We start from the raw sequence: 23,766 nt of genomic DNA, 5'->3' as shown, positions 1-23,766 counted from the left end.
GACACATAGAATAATCATACTGCTGTGATTATATGTATCGAGTGTTAATTCAAGGCTAAGGCAAAATATGGAGATATATATCGTGTATTGTGGCATGGCCTAAAAATATTGAGATATTAATAAAAGGTCATATCGCCCAGCCCTACCTCAACGCGTATTTTAGGGAAAATAATTGAAATAAACAAGGATTTTTCTGCTCGCTTGAACCTTATTTATTTGAAATACACGCACATCATCAACATTGAAATTGCCCTTTTCACATCGGTGCATTAAAGAAAAGAAAAACAGAAAATTATCAGCTATTTTCCGCCACACCGATCACGGCACCTACACCCCACCGCTCTCACGTGCGCCTTACTGCAGCTGCTGCGCGAAAACTATGTCCGCGTAACAAAAGTTACGGACACTCCATGTTGTCCGGATTTGATCAACTGATATTAGTTACTCTCATTTAACAATGACGGTGGCAGAGGGGTTAGTGCGTCTGCCTCACAATACGAAGGTCCTGCAGTCCTGGGTTCAAATCCAGGCTCGGGATCTTTCTGTGTGGAGTTTGCATGTTCTCCCCGTGAATGCGTGGGTTCCCTCCGGGTACTCCGGCTTCCTCCCACCTCCAAAAGACATGCACCTGGTTGATTGGCAACACTAAATTGGCCCTAGTGTGTGAATGTGAGTGTGAATGTTGTCTGTCTATCTGTGTTGGCCTTGCGATGAGATGGCGACTTGTCCAGGGTGTACCCCGCCTTCCGCCCGGTTGTAGCTGAGATAGGCGCCAGCGCCCCCCGTGACCCCGAAAGGGAATAAGCGGTAGGAAATGGATGGATGGATGGATGATTGATTGATACTTTTATTAGTAGATTGCACAGTTCAGTACATATTCCGTAGTTGACCACTAAATGGTAACACCTGAATAAGTTTTTCAACTTGTTTAAGTCGGGGTCCACGTTAATCAATTCAATTCATCAAAGCAGCAGAATAAAAATCGAAGGTTTTTTTCTAATTAAATTAATTATTTAGCACCAAAGCGGGGCAATGATAGCTACTTTGTTTCCCGTTTATGTCGGCACCAGTGATATTACGTAACCGAGTTTCGGTACACATCCCAAGCACATAATCCAGAAAATTGCATGGTCCACGTTGCATTCCTATCCCCAGTCGGTGCGGTTTACACAGGAAAAGACCTTTTTCACTTTTTTGGGTTAAACTCATAAACCACTTGCAGAACGGCCGAAAATCCTCATTTATACGGAACAGCGATACAGGCAGCGCCAATGTGGAATGGCCTGTATTCCACTTTAATTTCCAAGCCAAACAACTAACCGAAAACTTTGATGGGGAGATTTCATGAAAGACCGCAGACGTGGTTGGAGCCACGAGAAGTGAATGGATTGAGGAATTACTGAACAGACGGAACGTAGCATCTAATGGAAGGTGAATGGCCGCGTCTCCTCTCTCATCCCCTGGCTATCACATATTGATTGAACGTGAAACATTTCCATGCAGGCTGCAACTAATAACACTGCACAAGATCTAAGCCTGCACATCCACTTCCATGTTCTTTTTTATTGATGCAACATTTCTTTATGCCGTCAATCACCATGATCCTGTCTCTACTTTCCATTCTGCACTGATTTTATACTTTATATTATATACTCTGTGTGCAATTTTTACTTTCCGCCTGAATGCTTCTGTATGTATGCACAGTGGGGCAAAAAAGTATTTAGTCAGCCACTGATTGTGCAAGTTTTCCCACTTAAAATTATGACAGAGGTCTGTAATTTTCATCATAGGTACACTTCAACTGTGAGAGACAGAATGTGAAAAAAAAATCCAGGAATTTTAAATAATTTATTTGTAAATTATGGTGGAAAATAAGTATTTGGTCAACCATTCAAAGCTCTCACTGATGGAAAGAGGTTTTGGCTCAAAATCTCACGATACATGGCCCCATTCATTCTTTCCTTAACACGGATCAATCGTCCTGTCCCCTTAGCAGAAAAAGACCCCCAAAGCATGATGTTTCCACCCCCATGCTTCACAGTAGGTGTGGTGTTCTTGGGATGCAACTCAGTGTTCTTCTTCCTCCAAACACGACAAATTGACTTTATACCAAAAAGTTCTATTTTGGTTTCATCTGACCACATGACATTCTCCCAATCCTCTGCTGTATCACCCATGTATCCATTTTGGTATAAACTCAACTCGTCGTGTTTGGAGGAAGAAGAACACTGAGTTGCATCCCAAGAACACCACACCTACTGTGAAGCATGGGGGTGGAAACATCACATTCTGTCTCTCACAGTTGAAGTGTACTTATGACGAAAATTACAGACCTCTGTCATCATTTTAAGTGGGGGAACTTGCACAATCGGTGGCTGACTAAATACTTTTTTTCCCCACTGTATATAGTATCATATTTAATATTTACACAACACATTCAGAACATTCGTTCTCAGGACTGGACTGTGCACATTCCTTCATTTTGCACTTATTTTTCTTTTCTTTCCTTTCAATGTTTTGCATATTTATAGACTGTCGCACTGACACTGGAGTTGCTTTTAATCTCATTGTACCTCTGTATAGTGACAATAAAAGGCATTCTATTCTATTCTATTCATCGCCGACGTTCCTCGAAATGCTCTCTGACGACTGTCTGTCTGTCTTGGTCTGCGTGTTAAAAAAAAAATAAGCCAGACGATCCTGCGCGCTTCCTATTTATTTCCCTCCGCTGCTACCTGCCGCAATTTGCCAGGTCAACTTCGCACACACACACACACACACACACACACACCTGCAGCATTGCTCTGCAGCACAGACACATGCAAAAAAGACCTATTTGAAGTTGTGCATGCACTAATAGAGAAAGGCTACTTACAGCATTTGATGAAATGATAGTGAGACATTTTTAGAGTCAGGAAGGAAGCAAGGAAGGACGAAAGGAAGGAGGAAAGAAGGAAGACGTTAAGCCGGCTGGTCAAGCCAAGTGTCCTTCAAGCTGCTACAGGTTCCGGCACAAACTACAGTATTATTTCCCTAACCAAAACTCTGTGTGTGTCTGCATTATTCCACACAGCAGCAGCAGCTTCAATTGCAGCAAAACACACAAACACACACAAACACACACACACACACACAGGCACTTAACGCCGGCATCCGCTGCCCGGGTGAACCGGTCGGCGAGCGAGCTGCTTCCTCTCGCTCAAAATGTGCCAAGCAGAAGCACCCTCGTCCGAGCCATGACCATCACACGTGTTCCCCGCGTCGCTGACTGACTGACAGCCGGCTGGCCCCGCCTCCCGCTCAACACACCTCCTCCGATGACGCAATGCATTTCTGTCTTCACCCCACACACACACACACACAAAAAAAATCTGGTAATCCTTTACGTATACGTGCACAAATTAAAGGTCTGTAGAATTTATTTAACGGTGCCTCGTACATCAAATATATTTGTTTTAAATGGAGGAAAAAAAGAGGGGGTACTGTGTGTTGGGGGGCTTGCATTGTAAAGAAGGAAAGCTAACGAGAGAAGCTGCTGCAGTGCGGCTGTTGGATGCGCTGACAGGTTAAGAGTGTCAGCCACTCTTTAAACTTGCCGCAAATGGATTGGAATGGTAAGTGTCGTTATCTAATGTGTGGGTGTGTGTGTGTGCGCACGCATAGCATGAACACGCGCTCACATTAAAGTTACTAGTAAGTAAGAGTGTGTGCCGTGTCAGCGTGTCTGTAGGTCAAAGCACTGGGACTCTTTCAAATATGTATGAATGGAAGAGCTTTGCATTTAAAAGAGGGTCATCTGCATAGAAGAGAGGGAGGACTGGAGGGACACAACAGAAACAGGTCTTAAGGACACCAAATAGCAGGGGTGGGATATGATACTACAAACCCTGGCTAAATTATGGAATCACCATACTTGAAGGATGTTCATTAAAAGAAAAGCAGATAATGGACATAACATGGAGCTATAGTTCATTTCAAATTGCAACTTTCTGGCATTAAGGCCCCTTCAACACAAAGCCAGGTTATCCAGGGTAAATCCCACCTAACCTTATCCTTGTTCACACACACACGCACACGCACACACACACACACACACACACACACACACAATGGTCGTTTATTTGTTAATGCACGTCGTAGTCACCTCCAGTGTTGCTTTGTGTGCGAATTCTTAAATGTAACTTATCTGATCAATATCCAGTATTGTTGTATTTCAATTAACTGGAATCCAGTATGCTGTGGAGCCCTATTGTGGTGAATCACACTTGAGCAATCATAAATTAATCAAATATTTAATGGACATGTGGAGGTAAACGATGTGCTATCCGGTCAGGACACTCCTCACACTTTTGCCTTCACCTTCATTGTCCATTCCTTTTTGTTGACTTTATAAACTCTGGACCTAGACTTTGAGTCCGCGACATACATGGCGGACAACAGGGCGGGATAGCTCGGTCGGTAGAGTGGCCGTGCCAGCAACTTGAGGGTTGCATGTCCGATTCCCGCTTCCGCCATCCTAGTCACTGCAGTTCTGTCTTTGGGCAAGACACTTTACCCACCTGCTCCCAGTGCCACCCACACTGGTTTAAATGTAACTTAGATATTGGGTTTCACTATGTAAAGCGCTTTGAGTCACTAGAGAAAAAGCGCTATATAAATATAATTCACTTCCCTTCACAATAACAGATACAGTCTGCTTTGCCAGTCCAAAAGCATTTGCCGTTTTCCGTTGTCTTCCCTCGACAGCCAGGTAATACAAAGCCCACGCTACCTTTTTTTAATCACATCCACGGGAGCCTGCATTCTCGTCGGCTCTCCTTCGACAAATGAACAAAGTTTTTCAGTAAGTAAAATCATAGTAGGCCTGGACATTTGAAAGTTATCTTGCTGTCCGAGATGTGTTGTATCCGAAATAGCTGCAATCGCTTTCTCTTAAGGTATCCACAAGCGTCTGTACATGTAGAAGGAGAAACACGGCATGTCTGGATGACTCGCCTCCATGTTTTCAGTGGTTAACTCCAAGTTACGAAACCGTTTTATTATGAAGCTGCCTGGGGCGCGTTCTTTTTGATGTCACTTCCTGTGTGTCACGCCTATGAATCATGTTTTGTTTTTGTCATGTTTGGTCATGTTATGTTTGGTTTTTTGGACACTCGGTTCTGTTTTTGCACTTCCTGGTTTGTTTTCGTCTCCATGCCAACTCATTGATTTTCACCTTGCCCTCAAGTCACACCTGCTAATCATTATCACGGTCATTATTTAAGCCATGCTGTTTCTGTCTTCGTCCTGGCAACTTTCTGTCAAACAAGGGCTTGGACTTGGATTGTTTCTTCGATGCAGAGAATATTTAGGACGAGCCAGGCATGAACGTGAGTACATATTTATTGATATAGTAACAAAACTACACACAAAAGGAAAGCAAAGGGCGCGCACAGTGGCGGCAAACAAATACCCGTCTAATAAAAACAAAAACCTAGCACAGAGGCTATAACTATAAACATGAAACCAAAACACTTGCTCAATGGCATGAATAACAATGAACTATAAAAAAATGTACATGACATGGAACTGAGAACAAGACATAGATCTTTGCAAGGTGCGTTGCAAATGGTAGGCAGTCCAACCACACCACGATGTCCCCATGAAAGTCTGTTTACAATAGAACCCATGGTAGTCGTTCAATTCTGCGTATAGAGCCCCTAAAAAACATGCACATACCTCCATTAAAGTTTTATATACATGATGTACGTATATATGTAATGTAGTAACAGAAACATTTACAATAACTTTTAATATTTACATATTTTGAGCATTTTAAGCATACGCGGCGCATTCATTTTAAAAAACGCATTATGTTTGCTTTTTTTTTTTTCTTTATCACTGATTTCGACTCACAATAACAAACACAATAAACATTACTTACAGCAGTGGTTCTCAACCTTTTTTCAGTGATGTACCCCCTAATCAGAGCAAAATGATTTTTAATTGAAAAAAAGAGAAACATAAGTAAAATAGAGCACTATGTCATCATTTGTAGTGGTCTTTCTTGAAAAAAGATATAAAAAAAACTAAAACCTTGTTGATAAATAAACAAGTGATTAAATTATAAATAAAGTTTTCTACACATAGAAGTAATCATCAACTTAAAGTGCCCTCTTTGGGGATTGTGATAGAGATCCATCTGGATTCATGAACTTAATTCTAAACATTTCTTCACAAAAAAAGAATTTCTTAACATCAATATGTATGGAACATATCCACAAAAAAATCTATCTGTCAACACTGAATATTGCATTATTGCATTTCTTTTCACAGTTTATGAACTTACATTCATATTTTGTTGAAGTATTATTCGATAAATATATTTATAAAGGAGTTTTGAATTGTTGTTGTTTTTAGAATATTTTTTAAAATATCTAAGGTACCCCTTGGCATACTTTCAAGTACCCCCAGGGATACGTGTACCCTCATTTAAGAACCACTGACTTACAGTTCAAGGTCTGTTTTTATTAGGATGCAAACTACTAGGATTTTTGTATATTCTCTTTATGATGAAAAATGTGTCATAATACTCGCAAAGGAGCTGGTTGGTGATTAGGACACCTGATTCTAATCATTTGGATGGGTGTGTATGTATGTGAGAATAAATGTTAATTAATGTTAATTATTTCAAATTAAATTGCGTTCCAAAAATAATCATTTGACTGCACAAAATTATAGATAATGTAGCAATATTGGACAAAAAAGTTGAAGTTGAGCTCCATCAATGCTATGGCACAACTCCTCCTCCTTGGAGGGGTTAGTGCAGGGGTAGTGAACCTATGGCTCTAGAGCCAGATGTGGCACTTTTGATGACTGCACCTGGCTCTCAGATAAATCTTAGCTGACATTGCTTAACACGATAAGTAATGAATAATTCTGCTGGTAGTCACAGTGCCAAAAATAACGTTCAAAATATAAAACATTCTCATGCATTTTAATGCATCCATCTGGTTTCTACCGCACCTGTTCAAGAAGTCGCATTAATGGTAAGAAGTATTTTATTTATTGTTGGTTCGCTTCAGAATAACAGTGTTATTAAAAAGAATAAGAGACTTATTTTATTATACTCTAAAAATGTTGGTTTTACTTAAAAATGTATGCATTTAGTTGTGTTCAGTCTTAAAAAAATATTATATGGCTCTCACGGAAGTACTTTTTAAAATATTTGGCTTGTATGGCTCTCTCAGCCAAAAAGGTCCCCGACCCCTGGGTTAGTGTGTCTTCCTCACAATACGAAGGTCCTGCAGTCCTGGGTTCAATCCCAGGCTCGGGATCTTTCTGAGTGGAGTTTGCATGTTCTCCCCGTGAATGCGTGGGTTCCCTCCGGGTACTCCGGCTTCCTCCCACTTCCAAAGACATGCACCTGGGGATAGGTTGATTGGCAACACTAAATTGGCCCTAGTGTGTGAATGTGAGTGTGAATGTTGTCTGTCTAAAAGTGTTGGCCCTGCGATGAGGTGGCGACTTGTCCAGGGTGTAACCCGCCTTCTGCCCGATTGTAGCTGAGATAGGTGCCAGCGCCCCCTGCCACCCCAAAAAGGGAATAAGCGGTAGAAAATGTATGGATGGATGGATGGATGGCATTGAAACAGGAGTTCAAAACACCTCTCTCATCCGGTAATCAAATAAATCGACAGTCGACCACGGTACGGTTGTCAGGTGCCCATCCCTCACACGCACAATATGACAAAAGCGAGCTCACGACACACAATCTGATGTGTTTCCGCAGGGAGAATATGAGCAAACAGGAGCGCCGGGGAGACGAGATAAAAGCTCGTGAGAGGCAGGTTTATTTAGTGAAGAGAGCATAGCCATCTTGAAAGGGAAAGAGCAAGTGAGAGGCACAGATTGGAACAAATGGGATGTATGTGTATGCATGTCCCTGTGCGCTCGAGTAATTCCTATCACTGGAAATCAGGTCAGAAGAAATGTGTTGCGTCTTTCTGGCAAGAAGCAAGGAAAAAGAGTGTGGAGGCAGAGACCACCGCACACTGTAACTGCACCCCGTTAATTATACATCAGGACAACACTGGAGCTGTGGTCGTGACACAATACCCTCCCGCCAAGACTTTATCTATGACATCACTCGCTTGCAGGCGTGGCGGAGGTGACAAGGAAAATGTCACGCTTCCACTTGGGAAATGTCACACGGCATTAAGGCAAGTGTGTGGAATAATTGCTTTACGCTCCCAGGCTCCCCCTGCAGTCGTCAAGTGTGACTTACATCCATACCACGGTTATAGATGCAAGGCTGCACGGATGCTAGTGCTAACACAACATATGTGCCCAGATGGTTGACCGACATAAACAACAATAATAGGTGACATTTTAGTATGGGGAAAATATTCACCATTAAATAGTTGTTTATTATCATGCAAATGAGTAACATATGTACTCTTAGTCATTGTTGAGTACTTATTAATGTCTTACTCTGTTCATTATACAACCAGTAAGTCATTAACCAAGAGTCTTCCCTGAATAACCTCAGAATTATTGCTTATTAATAACCCTAACCCTTATATGTTCCCCGAGTGTCCAAATAACTCTAAATTAAAGGCCTACTGAAATGAGATGTTCTTATTTAAACGGGGATAGCAGGTCCATTCTACGTGTCATACTTAATCATTTCGCGATATTGCCATTTTTTTGCTGAAAGGATTTAGTAGAGAACATCCACGATAAAGTTTGCAACTTTCGGTGCTAAGAGAAAAGCCCTGCCTCTACCGGAAGTCGCAGGCGATGATGTCACACGTGTGGCGGGCTCCTCACATATTCACATTGATTTTAATGAGAGCCTCCAACAAAAAGTGCTATTCGGACCGAGAAAGCGCCAATTTCCCCATTAATTTGAGTGAGGATGAAAGATTCGTGTTTGAGGATATCGATAGCGACGGACTAGAAAAAAAAAAAATAAAAATAAAAATAAGTAAAAAAAAAAAATGCAATTGCATTGGGACGGATTTGGATGTTTTTAGAGACATTCAATAGGATAATTCTGGGAAATCCCTTATCTGCCTATTGTGTTGCTAGTGTTTTAGTGAGTTAAATAGTACCTGGTAATCGGAGGTGTACGTCTACGGGTGTCTTGACGCTGTCACGCCAAATTTCTTCCCCCAAACAAAAACCTTCCCCCCCATTTACCTCCGGGGTCATGATTAATACAGACGTTTTATTAACGCTATATTGTAAAAATATAACACTATATTATAAAATTACAGACGTTTTGTTAACGCTATATTATAAAAATAAAATTAAAAAAATAATTTACAAACACAAGCTATGGGATGACACATTTACTTCCGGGGTTACGTTTCCTCACGTTTCCTCTTAAGTCAATAACTCAGATATGGTAACACTAGCGGGCAGTAGAGAACTTCAAGTGATTTTTAGTCCAGGACGTATTTTGCTTTGTTCATTATTTAAATGTTTCTTGCCACCTTATGTTGTATATTTTTTACATGAGATTTCCAGTTCATTTTATCATCTATTATTACTCCCGAAAATTTAGTTTATTTTACCCTTTCAATGTCTACTCCATTTATTTGTATTTGTGTATGATGCTCTTTTCTACTGTTACCAAATAGCATTATTTTACTTATTCGAGAAAAAAAATCGCAAATTATGTAACGTAATACATTTTCTGAGAACAAAACTGGCATTATGTGAACAATATTCAATCACAAGAAGAATGTAAATGTTACAAAATTGAAAATTGAATTCAAATACATAGTTTTGTGGGAATAGAGTTGCATAATCATATATTTTTTGATGAAATGTTTTTAAAAAAGTGCAATATTTGATAATTTGATAGAAAAAAATATTACATAAAAGTCATTAAGCGAAAGCATTTATTTATTTATTTAAATAAACAAGTTTATCATCCTTCCATCCATCCATTTTCTTCCACTTGTCCTTTTCGGGGTCGCTGGAGCCTATCTCAGCTGCATTCGGGCGGAAGGCGGGTTACACCCTGGACAAGTCTCCACCTTATCGCAGGGCCAACACAGATAGACAGACAACATTCACACTCACATTCACACACTAGGGCCAATTTAGTGTTGCCAATCCACCTATCCCCAGGTGCATGTTTTTGGACGTGAGAGGAAGGCGGAGTACCTGGAGGGAACCCAGGTAGGCACGGGGAGAACATGCAAACTCCGCACATTATCATTCGTTAGTTGATAAATTACCATAAATGCATATCATTTGGACTTTTTTTTTCTTAATGATGTAATGATTTTTTCTTTTCAGTCTGGCTCCAATGATGCTTTGCAGAAAAATACTACATTGTTACTATGAAACAGGGTTCGGCAACCCAAAATGTTGAAAAAGCCATATTAAACCAAAAAAAAAAAAAAAAAAGATCTGTCTGGAGCCGCAAAAAAATAAAAGCCTTTTATAAGTGTTATAATGAAGGCAACACATGATGTAAGTGTCTATATTAGCTAAATTAGCCTACTATCAAGCTGACGCAAATCTTTGTTGACAGAAATGTTGTATTTTATTTTGTATTCTCTCAGGATGAGATAACTCTGGGAAATTACAGGCTTATAATGGCTAAAAGGTATAGATGAGTGTATCCAAGTTTAAGGAAATGGAAGGCGAAGTTCTTCTAATAGATTTATAACAATCTTTACAAGCTGGCTAAGATTTGCTGTGGTCTGGAACAACATGGAACACAAACAACTATGAGAAATGCAGCCAATAATACACACAGATAATGTGTTATGAGTAAGGGTGTAACGGTACGTGTATTTGTATTGAACCGTTTCGGTACTCGGGTTTCTGTTCGGTTCGGAGGTATACCGAACGACACGGACATATTAAGTAGCGCACCGCACGTTGTGTAAACAATGCACACCGAGGCACCATGAATTGATTTACGTGAACCCCGACTTAAACAAGTTGAAAAACGTATTCGGGTGTTACCATTTAGTGATCAATTGTACGGAATATGTACTGTACTGTGCAATCTACTTATAAAAGTTTCAATGAATCCAAAAAACAACAACACACGGCATGCTAGCAACGACTGGGCTATGATAGAATGCCCACACCTCCTCTTTTCACGGGATATGTCCTCTTTGCGGAGCTTTCCAGGTGGAGTTTCTTAAATGCCTCGAATGTCTGGCATTTTAAGTTAGAGTTGCGTGTATTTTCAATGTACGTTCAGGGTTAAGAAGGGGTTAAAAACAAAAACAAAAGTGCTGCACGCAGCAGCATTCGTGAGGGAGGGGCAGAGACAGAGACCGCGAGAGAGTTGTGATAAATGCGCATGCGTCGCCAGGCTCTGATTTTTATCCATAGATTTATCAAATTTAATTTTTTATTATCTATGGCAGGGGTGTCAAAAGTGTGCCACGGAGGCCATTTGCGGCCCACAGCTAATGTTTTAAAGGCCCACGGCACATTCTAAAAATAGTATTAAAATAAACAAAATCATAAACAAAAGTCAAATGAAAAAGCTTAAAGGCTAAATGTAATTTAGAAAAAGTTGCAACGTTGACTAATAAAACAAAGCTGTTTTTTCTTTCTTTCAAACAGTCATTGCTCAAAACATAATATTAGGGGTGTAACGGTACGTGTATTTGTATTGAACCGATTCGGTACGGGGGTTTCGGTTCGGAGGTGTACCGAACGACACGGACATATTAAGTAGCGCACGTTTTGTAAACAATGCACACCGAGGCCCTAGTGGTGCAATGGATCAACATTGATCCGTGATCCCTTGGGATCAATATCTTCGGTTCGGCACACACGTGATCCGCGGTCTGATTTATGAGAAGAAAAAAAAAAAAAAAGTTGTTCGCACAGCGTGGTAACGGCAAGCGGAGTAACGGAGGAACTTGAACGCCCCGTGCCATTTAATCTGTGTGTTTATAGGTGCAGACTCCATTGTGCAAAACGAGGGTTTTAAACACATGCTGAAAGTGCTTCAGCCACATTACGACATCCCGTCGCGCACCAACTTCAACGATAAGATTGTGCCAGATTTTTATGAGCAAGAGAAGAAAAAAGTTGCGGAACTATCCCGAGCGTCATCTGTTGCGCTCACGACAGAAGGGTGGAGGTCCAGGGGAACTATGTGACCATAAACGCTCATCTCATCACAGCAGAGTGGGAGATGAGAAGACACGCCCCCTCTACGAGAGTCACCTTGTGCAGGTACTGACACAAACAGTGGAGGAAAGGAGAAAAATCCCTTTTTATGTGGCACTGTTTTTCATTAATTATGTTAAAAAGAAGAAATTATGCCTTGTGCACTTGAACTAGATGTTATATATTTTAATTTAATAATTTAAAAGTGTTACAAAACAAAACGGCAAAACTTCTGTTTATCTGTCTTGTCTTTTTTCAAAAAAATTTTTGCTGATCCGAAAAAAATTATCCAATCCGTGAGTTTTTGGATCCGTTGCACCCCTACGAGTCACCATGAATTGATTTAAGTGGACCCTGACTTAAAACAGGTTGAAATACTTATTCGGGTGTTAACATTTAGTGGTCAATTGTACGGAATATGTACTGTACTGTGCAATCTACTAATAAAAGTTTCAATCAATCAAAAATACAACAACACACGGCATGCTAGCAACGACTGGGCTATGATAGACTGACCATACCTCCTCTTTTCACCGGACATGTCCTCTTTTGCGGGGCTGTCCGGGTGGAGTTTCTTAAATGCCTCAAATGTCCGGCATTTTAAGTTAGGGTTGCGTGTATTTTCAATGTACGTTCAAGGTTAAGAAGGGGTTCAAAACAAGACAATTTGTGCACACAGCAGCATTCGTGAGGTAGGGACAGAGACAGACAGAGCGAGAGAGTTATGATAAACATGCATGTGTCGCCAGGCTCTGATTTAAATTTTTAATATCTATAGCAGGGGTGTCAAAAGTGTGCCCCGGAGGCCATTTGCGGCACACACCTAATGTTTTAAAGGCCCACGGCACAATCTAAAAATACTATTAAATAGAACAAAAAAATAAACAAAAGTGAAATAAAAAAGCTTAAAGGCTAAATGTGATTTAGAAAAAGTTGCAACGTTGTTTAATTAACAAAGCTGTTTTTTTTTCTTTCAAACTGTCATTTCTCAAAACATAATATTGAATCAAAATCAATGTTATTATGAATTATTGACCTATCCACATCAAAATATTTTTGGTGGAAGATTAAGCAAATTTGTTAAATAAATAATCAAAAAATTTATATTTTGTTTTTTTCCTACTGTACTGAAAATGAAGCGAACCGTGACCTCTGAACCGAGGTACGTAGTGAACCAAAATGTTTGTGTACCGTTACACCCCTACATAATATTGAATCAAAATCAATGTTATTATGAATTATTGACCTATCCAAGATTCCAATTACTTCACATCAAATATTCCACTAAGAAAAATATTTTTGGTGGAAGATTTAGCAAATTTGTTAAATAAATAATCAAAAAATGTATATCTTGTTGTTTCTTACTGTACCGAAAATGAACCGAACCGTGACCTCAGAACCGAGGTACGTACCGAACCGAAATTTTTGTGTGCCGTTACACCCCTAGTTATGAGACATGCAAATATAAATTAAATACACAGAGTACATATGTAAAGGAGCTCAAATATACCTACAAACGAGGCATAATGATGAAATATGTACATAAAGCAAGCCTAAATAGCATGTTATCATCGATTAGCTTGCAGTCATGCACTGACCAAACATGCCAGATTAGCACTCCAACAAGTCAATAACAATCAACAAAGTTCACCTTTGTGCATTCACGCACAGTATAAAACGTTTGGTGGACAAAATGAGACAAAGAGGGAGTGGCATAAAACACGTCTTTCTGTGGCATGGTCAGAGAAAATTGTACATGTAAACAATTACGATGAGTTCAAAGATTGCTGAAATTAGTCCGACAACGGTGCTTGCCAAATACTCCCATCGGTGAAGCATGTATGACATAAACGCTGGGATTTCTAACCGGTTTGTGTCATGGTTACTCTCCTACAGAAAAAACAAAAAATATATTTTTTTCTTCATCTTTTTCCATTTCCACACATCTTCGAAAGAGGTCCAGGGAGCCACTAAGGTGGCGCTAGAGCCGTGGGTTGCCTGACCCTCGCTACAAGACCTGCTATTAGCGCCTACAGGGCTAAACAGTATTTTAACGCACTGTCAGGCAGCAGTGATAGGCTGAGGCTACGCAAGGTGACACAAGGTCTCGACGTGAAACACTGCTGCGAGGCAAGTCGTCACGTCTCGAACAGAGCGGCGAGCAGTGGGGGCGACGGTGTGGGAGTCACTTTCTAATCATTTTTTACCTCGCTGCCGCTACAATTAGGTCATGCAGCAGAACGTGGCACTATGCTCACAAAAGGGAGTACATTCTTACATTCTAGCACAAAATGCGTGTTGGGGATAACATCAAACTCAACATTGTGGCCGTGCTACCGACACCATGCTATGCATTCCACATACCGATGGCAGTCTAACTTCTAATCGACTCAAATATCTAATTATTTTGTGCTGCTGAAGAGCCCCAATTATGGCAGAGGCAAAAGGCTGGTGAGAAGGTTTTGCAGCGTAATGCATTAAACATGATAAGGGATCTCTTTGGATTAATTATTCATCTTATTTACACAAATATTTATTCCTCATCATAACATTTTGAATACTATTTGCATAGATTAGAGGGAGACCCGATACAGAACGTGTGCACTGCAAACAGGGAACCTTCAAACGCCGATGAAACATAAGACGATGTGATTAAAATGTGCCGTTAATAAAAGCTCAGAGACATAACCTCCTTCAGACCGACAATTCATTTGCATCAAAACAGCAAATATACAATGGGAGTTCATTGGCTGAATCCCTGTGAAACGCTTATAAACATACTACTTGACGCCACCGAAGAATGCTAATGGGCAAGGAGTAAAAATGTGACGATAGCCATAGAACCAGAAATGGAACTCATACTTCAATTTGATCAAATTTGGATCCCCACCGATCAGAGGTGGGTAGTAACGCGCTACATTTACTCCGTTACATCTACTTGAGTAACTTTTGGGATAAATTGTACTTCTAAGAGTAGTTTTAATGCAACATACTTTTACTTGAGTATATTTATAGAGAAGAAACGCTACTTTTACTCCGCTCCATTTATCTACATTCAGCTCGCTACTCGCTACTGATTTTTATCGATCTGTTACTGCACGCTTTGTTTGTTTTGGTTTGTCAGACGGACCTTCAAAGTAGGATCTATCACATGCCCGCGTTTCACCAATCAAATGCAGTCACTGGTGACGTTTGACTCCGTTTCACCAATCACACAGAGCCAGGAAGTCACATGATTAACTGCACACTTTTTTTTTCATTATTTATAAACCTTTATTTATAAATTTCAACATTTACAAACAGTTGAAAATAATAATCAAACTAAGTACAAAAACAGTACAAAACAGTATAAAAACCGTACAAAACAGCGCCAGAGGGTTGTAAATTAAAGGTAACTAAAATAGAATGCAATATATATATATATATATATATATATATATATACATATATATATATATATATATATATACATATATATATATATATATATATATATACATATATATATATATATATATACATATATATATATATATATACATATATATATATATATATACATATATATATATATATATATATATATATATATATACATATATATATATATATACATATATATACATATATATACATATATATACATATATATACATATATATACATATATATACATATATATATATATATATATACATATATATACATATATACATATATATACATATATACATATATATACATATATATACATATATATACATATATATATATATATATATACATATATATATATATATATATATATATATATATATATATATATATAAACAAAGTGCAAAGCCATAGGCTCCCTCAATCTCAGTAAATAACTTAAATTTAGAACACAGCATCATCGTTTTCACAGCTTTTTGGTTGTTAGAGGTAGTGTTTTAATGTAGAGTTCTAAATCTTTTGTAAAGGCACAAAAAACAGGTCGGGTATTGAGAAATTTACATTCATGAATATAAAACTTAGCCAATAGTATAATTAGGTTGCAAAGGTCAAATTCATTTTCAAATTTTTTTTCAATAGTGTAAAACGAAATATATATTATTTAATATATATTATTGTTTTAGTTGCTTAAGAGATATTCCTGGCTCTGTATTTGTTTATTGCTATTTCTATGTTTTTGTGCATTACTTGTTGCCGTAATCATTAAACGAGCAGGTTACTCATCAGTTACTCAGTACTTGAGTAGTTTTTTCACAACATACTTTTTACTTTTTCTCAAGTAAATATTTGGGTGACTACCTACTTTTACTTGAGTAATACATATCTAAAGTAACAGTAATCTTACTTCAGTACAATTTCTGGCTACTCTACCCACCTCTGCCACCGATAGATTTGGAGCTACAGTCGTGGTCAAAAGTTTACATACACTTGTAAAGAACATAATGTCACGGCCGTCTTGAGTTTCCAATAATTTTTACAACTCTTATTTTTTTGTGATACAGTGATTGGAGCACATACTTTTTTGTCACCAAAACATTCATGCTGGGTATTGTGACCAAAGAGCTCAATTTTTGTTTCATCTGACATCACATGGACAAAGATAAGACCTTCTGGACAGATGAAACAAAAAATGGAGCTGTTTGGCCACAATACCAAGCAATATGTTTGGAGGAGAAAAGATGAGGCCTTTAATCTCAGGAACACCAATTCCTACGGTCAAGCATGGTGGTGGTAGTATTATGCTCTGGGCCTGTTTTGCTGCCAATGGAACTGGTGCTTTACAGAGAGTAAATGGGACAATGAAAAAGGAGGATTACATCCAAATTCTTCAGGACAACCTAAAATCATCAGCCGGGAGGTTGGGTTTTCGGCACAGTTGGGTGTTCCGACAGGACAATGACCCTGAACACACGTTATAAGTGGTAAAGGAATAGCTAAATCAGGCTATAATTAAGGTTTTAGAATGGCCTTCCCAAGGTTCTTACTTAAACGTGTGGACAATGCTGAAGAAACAAGTCCATGTCAGAAAACAAACACATTTAGCTTTCGTAGAACTTGGCTCCACTTTAACCACGGTGGGAGACAAGCAAAGACCGGTGTGTTGTTTCCTTCAATGTTAATAAACTTACAATTGTATGCACAGGTATAGTTACAACAATTTTATAGACAAATTATACTATTTATAGTGTCAGTGGAGGGTGTGTTTGGGGGTGGGGCGTAACATGTTTTCTTCTTCCTAGGGGGAGCGTAACAGAAAATAATTGAGAAGCATTGCCATAATGGGACATTTGGCTTTGTAATCATGTTTTAGTGTCGTTTTTTTTTCCTCCATCATTTCCTATGGGAAAAGCGGATTCTAAATTGCATTAAAAAGCATTGTGTCCCAATAAGAGGCTTCCTTTCTTAAGTCACAACGATCGAGAGCTGCAGTCAGGCACAACGAGGGCAGCAACACTTTTTGCCTTTTGACTATTTTCTGGCACGGCAACAACGATAAAATGCTCAAACGCTGCCGCACGCTGACAAACCACAAAGTGAATTTGTGAGCAAGCCAACACACACACACACACACACACACTTAGATCCAAACCTTATCATCATTCAGCTTAAAGTCACCCTGCTGTGCTCACAGCTGCCAAGATAAAAGAAGCCATGTTCCTACAGATACTGTACCTACTCTGTATTCCATCCATCCATTTTATACAGCTTGTCCTTCTCGGGGCCGCGGGGGTTGCTGGAGCCTATCCTAGCTGCACTTGAGCGGAAGGCGGAGTAGACCCTGGACAAGTTTACGTCTCAACACAGGGCCAACACAGATAGACATTCACACTCACTTTCAGACACTAGGGTTCATGTCTTTGGAGGTTGGAAGAAGCCGGAGTACATGGAGGGAACCCATGCAGTCATGGGGAGAACATGCAAACTCCACACAGAAAGATCCAGAGCCCAGGATCGAACCCAGGACCTTCGTAATGTGAGACACACACCGTGCTGCCCACCTGTTGTGTATTCTGTATTCTGGACACTTAATGACAATCAAAGATATATCGTGAGAACAACCCTCAATCGGCAAACGTTTCAATTAAATCTTCTCAAGTGATACAACAATATCATAGAAATTAGGCCCGGGCAATATATCGATTTTATAGATAAATATGACATTTTTGTTGCAGACGATTTAAAAAGAAGTCCAACCATCCATCCATTTTCTACCGCTTATTCCCTTTTGGGGTCGCGGGGGGCGCTGGCATATGTAGTAATTTGGCCAGAAATGGTACTGCAATCACGGTCAATATTATATCGTGCCCTCCCACTCTCCATGACTGAGGTTGCCAGATACACAGCCGAATTGGAATCTCACTCCACTGTACAAATGTACATATACACATACATGTACATATACATTCATTGAACAAACATGCAAAAAAACATTCTGTACATATACATACATACATACACTCATGCACATAATCACGTTTCATCAAACATATATCAACGTTGTTGTCCTAGGGGAAACTGGCTAACACATGGCACACTGACAACGCGTAACCTATTGTTACTATAACAATCTACAAGGTTAATATAGGTTGCTTCTCTTTCTTCCCCTCCGTTTTTTCGGTATTCTTTTTTTTTTTTATCTCTAGCTATCATTACATTTATGTATTGTAGCATTTGAACAACTGTTTTGTTGATAATACAGGTAATTTATTGGTATTTTTCATTATCAATAGCACTCTTTCTATTGGTATTTGTAATGCTCCATTTGTAGTGAAAAATGGTCATTGACATTTCTGTATTATTATTTATTTCACTAACTGCTTCTTTGCTGGCACTTTTACCATCATATTTGTACATATTGTATGTGTTGGTGTTGCTCTTTTGTTCTTGTTGTTTTTGTTATTGTTGTGCTTGCTGTTGTTGTTTTTGTCTCTCTGTCTAACCGCCCTCTTGTCCCCACAATTCCCCCCTCTGTCTTCCTTTTTTCCTCTTTCTATCCTCTCCTGCTCCGACCCGGCTGCACCAAATGATAATATAAATACATTTAATAAAGTCAAATACATATAAGGCAACAAGAGAAGTATGCTACACTTCCCTTTTGTAAAGTAAATTTGAACAGCCGATATGGGCATCTACAACTATATGATTTGCCTGAGAAGCTACACAGGAAAAAAAATGAATCCCACTCCAAAGACCTTCAAATGGCAATCGACGAGTCCTACGCTGTAGGTTTCTCTTGTTTATGCTTCTTGTAAGATGGTTTACTAAGTAATTATTCCACATTTTACTGATGGGACAGATTGTTGGCATTACCCTACTAAAATGTCTAGTTTGACCGCATGGACCACCATCGAAATAATGATATATACATACTGTAATACATTATATATCGCATAGGCCTACTTTGATGGCAAGCCACGGCCAACAGTAAAAATACCACCACATTTTGTTCAGCATAACCCTATGTATTATCCAACCTGACGCACTGCATTCTCTTCCATGTACGCACATCACCATCTTTCAGTGCAGAGTACAATTCTATGAGCCTACACAAAAACAACGTTACGCATAAATCATATAGCCTACTACCAAATTGAGCTGTATCTTATTGTATGCATGCGTGTTCGAAATAAACTCAAACACAACTCAACCATGTCAATACTCAAAGTAGAAAATCATGACATGTAATGCATTATATTGTGCCACGCAAATACCACCCCATATGTGCCTGATGCAGAAACCGCAATTAACCGTGCTAATGTTGGAACACATTTCCTCAGCGTATCAGCATATTGAAAAGGAAATAGGCACTGACACTACCCATATCCACATAGGTTTTATTTGTCGAAAAAATATTTCGCCTTATCAGTTGGATGACACATCGACATGTAGGCTAACGTAGGCTAGAACATACTAGCTTTGTTAGACAAGGTCAGAGACTGTATTGGACAATATAGTTTACATATGAAATATCCATTTCCATTTACTACATATAATAAGAAAACCTAAATGCCGGAAATTAACAAGTTTGGCTTCCAATTGAAAAAAATCTGCTCAGCCGTCAATCCTCTCCACATTTCATTGATACAAATCTTCCTTTTGTTTCTGGCTTTGTCATGAATAAGTTGAGAATCGTAACGAGGCCTTATATATTTGCTAAGGTCTTACATGTTTAGTAACTTCACCAGTGGCAGTAGCTCTACAAAGATGACGATGCGTAACTGGCAACCTGGATGTGACACACTCACTCACTTTCTGGTCAAACGGTGGAGGGCGGGGCATCAAATTGAAAACAATAATATTTTGGGGCCGTAAATCAGATTTTGAAAGGAGCATATCCCAGCTGAACTACCATGATCAGTTATGAAGGTATTTGAAAAGAACATTATTTATTACTGCGATGAGGTGGCGACCAGTCCAGGGTGTACGACACCTTCCGCCCGATTGTAGCTGAGATAGGCACCAGCGACCCCAAAGGGAATAAGCGGTAGAAAATGGATTGATTGCATTTTTTATTAATGCCTTTTGGCATATCACGGTCATTTAATGATGACTTGACATGAAATTATTACATATGGCACCATTAAAATATTACTTTCATTTAATTTTTTTCTACTCTTGCGCCGGGAGCTCCTGTAGTCAAGCAAAACATGGCTAATGCTAAAGCTGACAAAAGCGAGAAATTTTTTCCCAAAAGTGTTGTCAGTAGTTTCAATTAGCAGGAATAGGCTGCACTGTGCAAACTTATTCCAGAATCTGCAACCAAAGTTTGCAGTCGAGTGCGGGAAATGCACTTTTTTATGAGGCGAACAAGACCACAACAACAACCAACTCTGTTGAAAAGGCAGCTTTCTGTGGTGGAATCCTTTACAGCAGGTATGTATGATGATACCATGTATGATGAGAAAGAAGCACAGTGGAGAACAATCACTAAAGCAGTCGCTCTGCAAACCGCCAAATGTGTGAATACAAAAGCCTGCGTTTATCCACTTATTGAAAGTACTATGGTCTTCTCAGGATTTTACTTGATTATTTGTTTGCATACAGTGTTTATTGTGTAATACTACATTTCTATTTACAGAAGTATTTTATTCAAGACAGACATTTTAGGTTTACACTTTATTAACCTCAATGGTGAAGGATAATTATTTATTTGCATGCAATGTGCAATGCTACATTTTTGTTAACACAAGTAATTTGTTCCAAGACAGAAGTATTTCCTCGTAGAGAAAGTTCTTAATTTAGTTCTTTGAAAAGTATTCCGTACAAAGTACAATTTATAGTTGGTCTAAAAACATTTTGTAAATAATAGTTTTGCTAAGAGTACAATTTTATTTCAAACAATTAGTTTTTGATCAAACAAAAGGAAAACTTGTTTTGAATTGTCTATGTCATTAGTATTCATTGGTTTCTTTAACAGGTATGGTAAAAAAAAATGCAAACAAATCATTAATCAAATTTTTTGTACAAAAAAAAAATCTGAGATTGTATTTTTAGGCCACCCAGGCCTAATAGAAATTTAATTTGAATGTATACTTCAGTCAGAGGAGTCAGAGTACAGCATGTATAGCAGAATATATGTAATATCCACAGACTATTAAATAGCTGGTAATACAAGTGAGCAGCAAGATCATTCTGCCCGGCCTACAGTTAGGCATGGTGGTGGTAGTTTTAATTGTGTAAGGCTGCACGAGTGCCACGGATAACAGGGTGCTGTGGTTAATTTTGTAAAAACATGAATTTTAACACGCACTGACATTTTGAAGATCGAAAATAATGAGCTGGGAAATGTTGAACACTCCTTCAACTTCTTTCCTTCCACTAAAATTAGGTTCAGGCCTGGAGAAGACCTAAATGTTGGCATTCATGTTTCCTATCACAGTGCCAGCAGCACTCATGCAGCTGAGCCAAGTCAAAAATGTGACAATAAAAAGGTGTAATACTACAAGAAACACTACATAATGGAAGTGGAGATAAATTATTAATCTTAGCCTTCTTCATATGATGCGTTGTTTTTGTGGGCGGTCTTATTTACATGCCTCCACTTCGACAGCATCTTCTCCCCACCATCTTTTTTGTAGTTTTTAGAACTTCCATCACGAGTCTACTTACAGATTATGGTCCAACTATACGCTACTTTGTATTAGAAATGGCAACAGCTGAGGATGCATGTGCATGTACGAGCCAGTCTGCCCCACAGCAAGATGATAGAGGAAAAAGAAGCTTATTAAATACAGTGTTGGACTACAATTGTACGCATGAAGCACTTTGGGTAAATTAATACCATATATGGATAGTGGATGGATGGATGGATGGATAAGCCGTTGACGTCAGAGCGGGTCAAAAAACATCATAGGACAGAGCAAATTCCAAACTGCAAGTTTAGAGGAAATATGAAAGATAGTAAGACTGCTTAATTAATATCCCAGTCAAAAGACGCACATAACTAAGAAATCAAGTGAAAGGGAAGGACAGTGCTGAGAAGAAGCAAATGATCCATCCATCCATCCATTTTTTACCACTTATTCCCTTTAGGGTTGCGGGGGGGGCTGGTGCCTATCTCAGTTACAATCGGGCGGACAGCGAGGTACACCCTGGACAAGTCGCCACCTTATCGCAAGAAGCAAATGATCTTCATTGAATTAAAGATTTGATCAAAAACATGACCTAAATAATGGACATATATCCATGAAATAATGGAGAAGCAGCTGGAAGGACATTATAATGACATTCTTTGAAAAAACTACTGTAGTCTTTAGTAGTACATTCTATTGTATTGGTTTTAAACAATATTTCTTATCTAAAAGTTTATCACATGTAAAAATTGTGCCGTTTTGGGGGCCAAGCACTAAATTGTTGATTTCAATTCAGTGTTAGAGTAAAAATCTCTGTTACAGAACCAAATAAGAGAGACAGCGCTGAATTTAAAACACTCTTAAGTTGAGGTATCACTGAATTGTTAAAATTATTCACACATAAGTGTTGATTTTCTTGGCGTCTAAAATCTTCACTGGGTTTCTATTCTGATTATAATCGTGGCACAAAAACATTCAATGATTTTGAAAAATGTCAAATAGAGCGTGTCAGTATCGACAACACCGACTCTATATTTACTTGGTATTACACTAATACCAAAATTTGCAGTCTTGCCCAACCCTACTGGGCATGGATTTATGCATCCTATATCTAAACGTTGATCCTTTCATCCCCAGTGTAATCCCCTTCCTCATTCAGGGTGCCGGCCAAAAGAGAGAGAGGAGGGAGAAAAAGAAAAAAAAAAAAAAAAAGAGTGCCCGCCCAGCCTTCCTACTTTGTCCCCAGAGGGTCAACGCGGGTCAACTGGGTCATTAATCATGCCGCCCGATGAATAGCAGGGACTTTTACCAGTGAAGTCCTTTTGCGGGCTGGCATGCAGGGACAAGGGTGCGTGGTTAGGGGTTTTGATCGTCACGAGGAGAAGTTACGGCTAACTAATCAAAAATAAAAAAATAAATAAAAACTTGGCAACACTTTAGTATGGGGAACATATTATAAGTAACAAACACTTAATTAAGAGTTATTTGGACACTAGGGTGGGGGTTGGCAACCCGTGGCTGTAGAGACGCACGCAGCTCTTTAGCGCTGGCCTAGTGG

At 39.0% G+C, this 23,766-nt stretch overlaps 1 protein-coding gene across 6 annotated transcripts in view; it reads right to left on the bottom strand.

Annotated features, from left to right (window-relative positions):
• Positions 1-23,766, bottom strand: part of LOC133537723 (unconventional myosin-XVI-like) — a 198,226-nt gene that overhangs the window by 142,671 nt on the left and 31,789 nt on the right. The window contains exon 1 of one of the 6 annotated variants that reach the window (XM_061878816.1): positions 2,876-3,246. The exons of the other annotated variants lie outside the window; for them this stretch is intronic. Coding sequence (XP_061734800.1) covers positions 2,876-2,903 — 28 coding nt within the window. The 5' untranslated portion in view covers positions 2,904-3,246. Of the gene's footprint in view, positions 1-2,875; positions 3,247-23,766 lie in introns of those variants that run through there. 6 annotated transcript variants of the gene reach the window in all.

Source organism: Nerophis ophidion, linkage group LG19, assembly GCF_033978795.1.
Source record: "Nerophis ophidion isolate RoL-2023_Sa linkage group LG19, RoL_Noph_v1.0, whole genome shotgun sequence".
Classification (NCBI taxonomy): Eukaryota; Metazoa; Chordata; class Actinopteri; order Syngnathiformes; family Syngnathidae; genus Nerophis; species Nerophis ophidion.
This window is presented reverse-complemented; position numbering and strand designations above follow the sequence as displayed.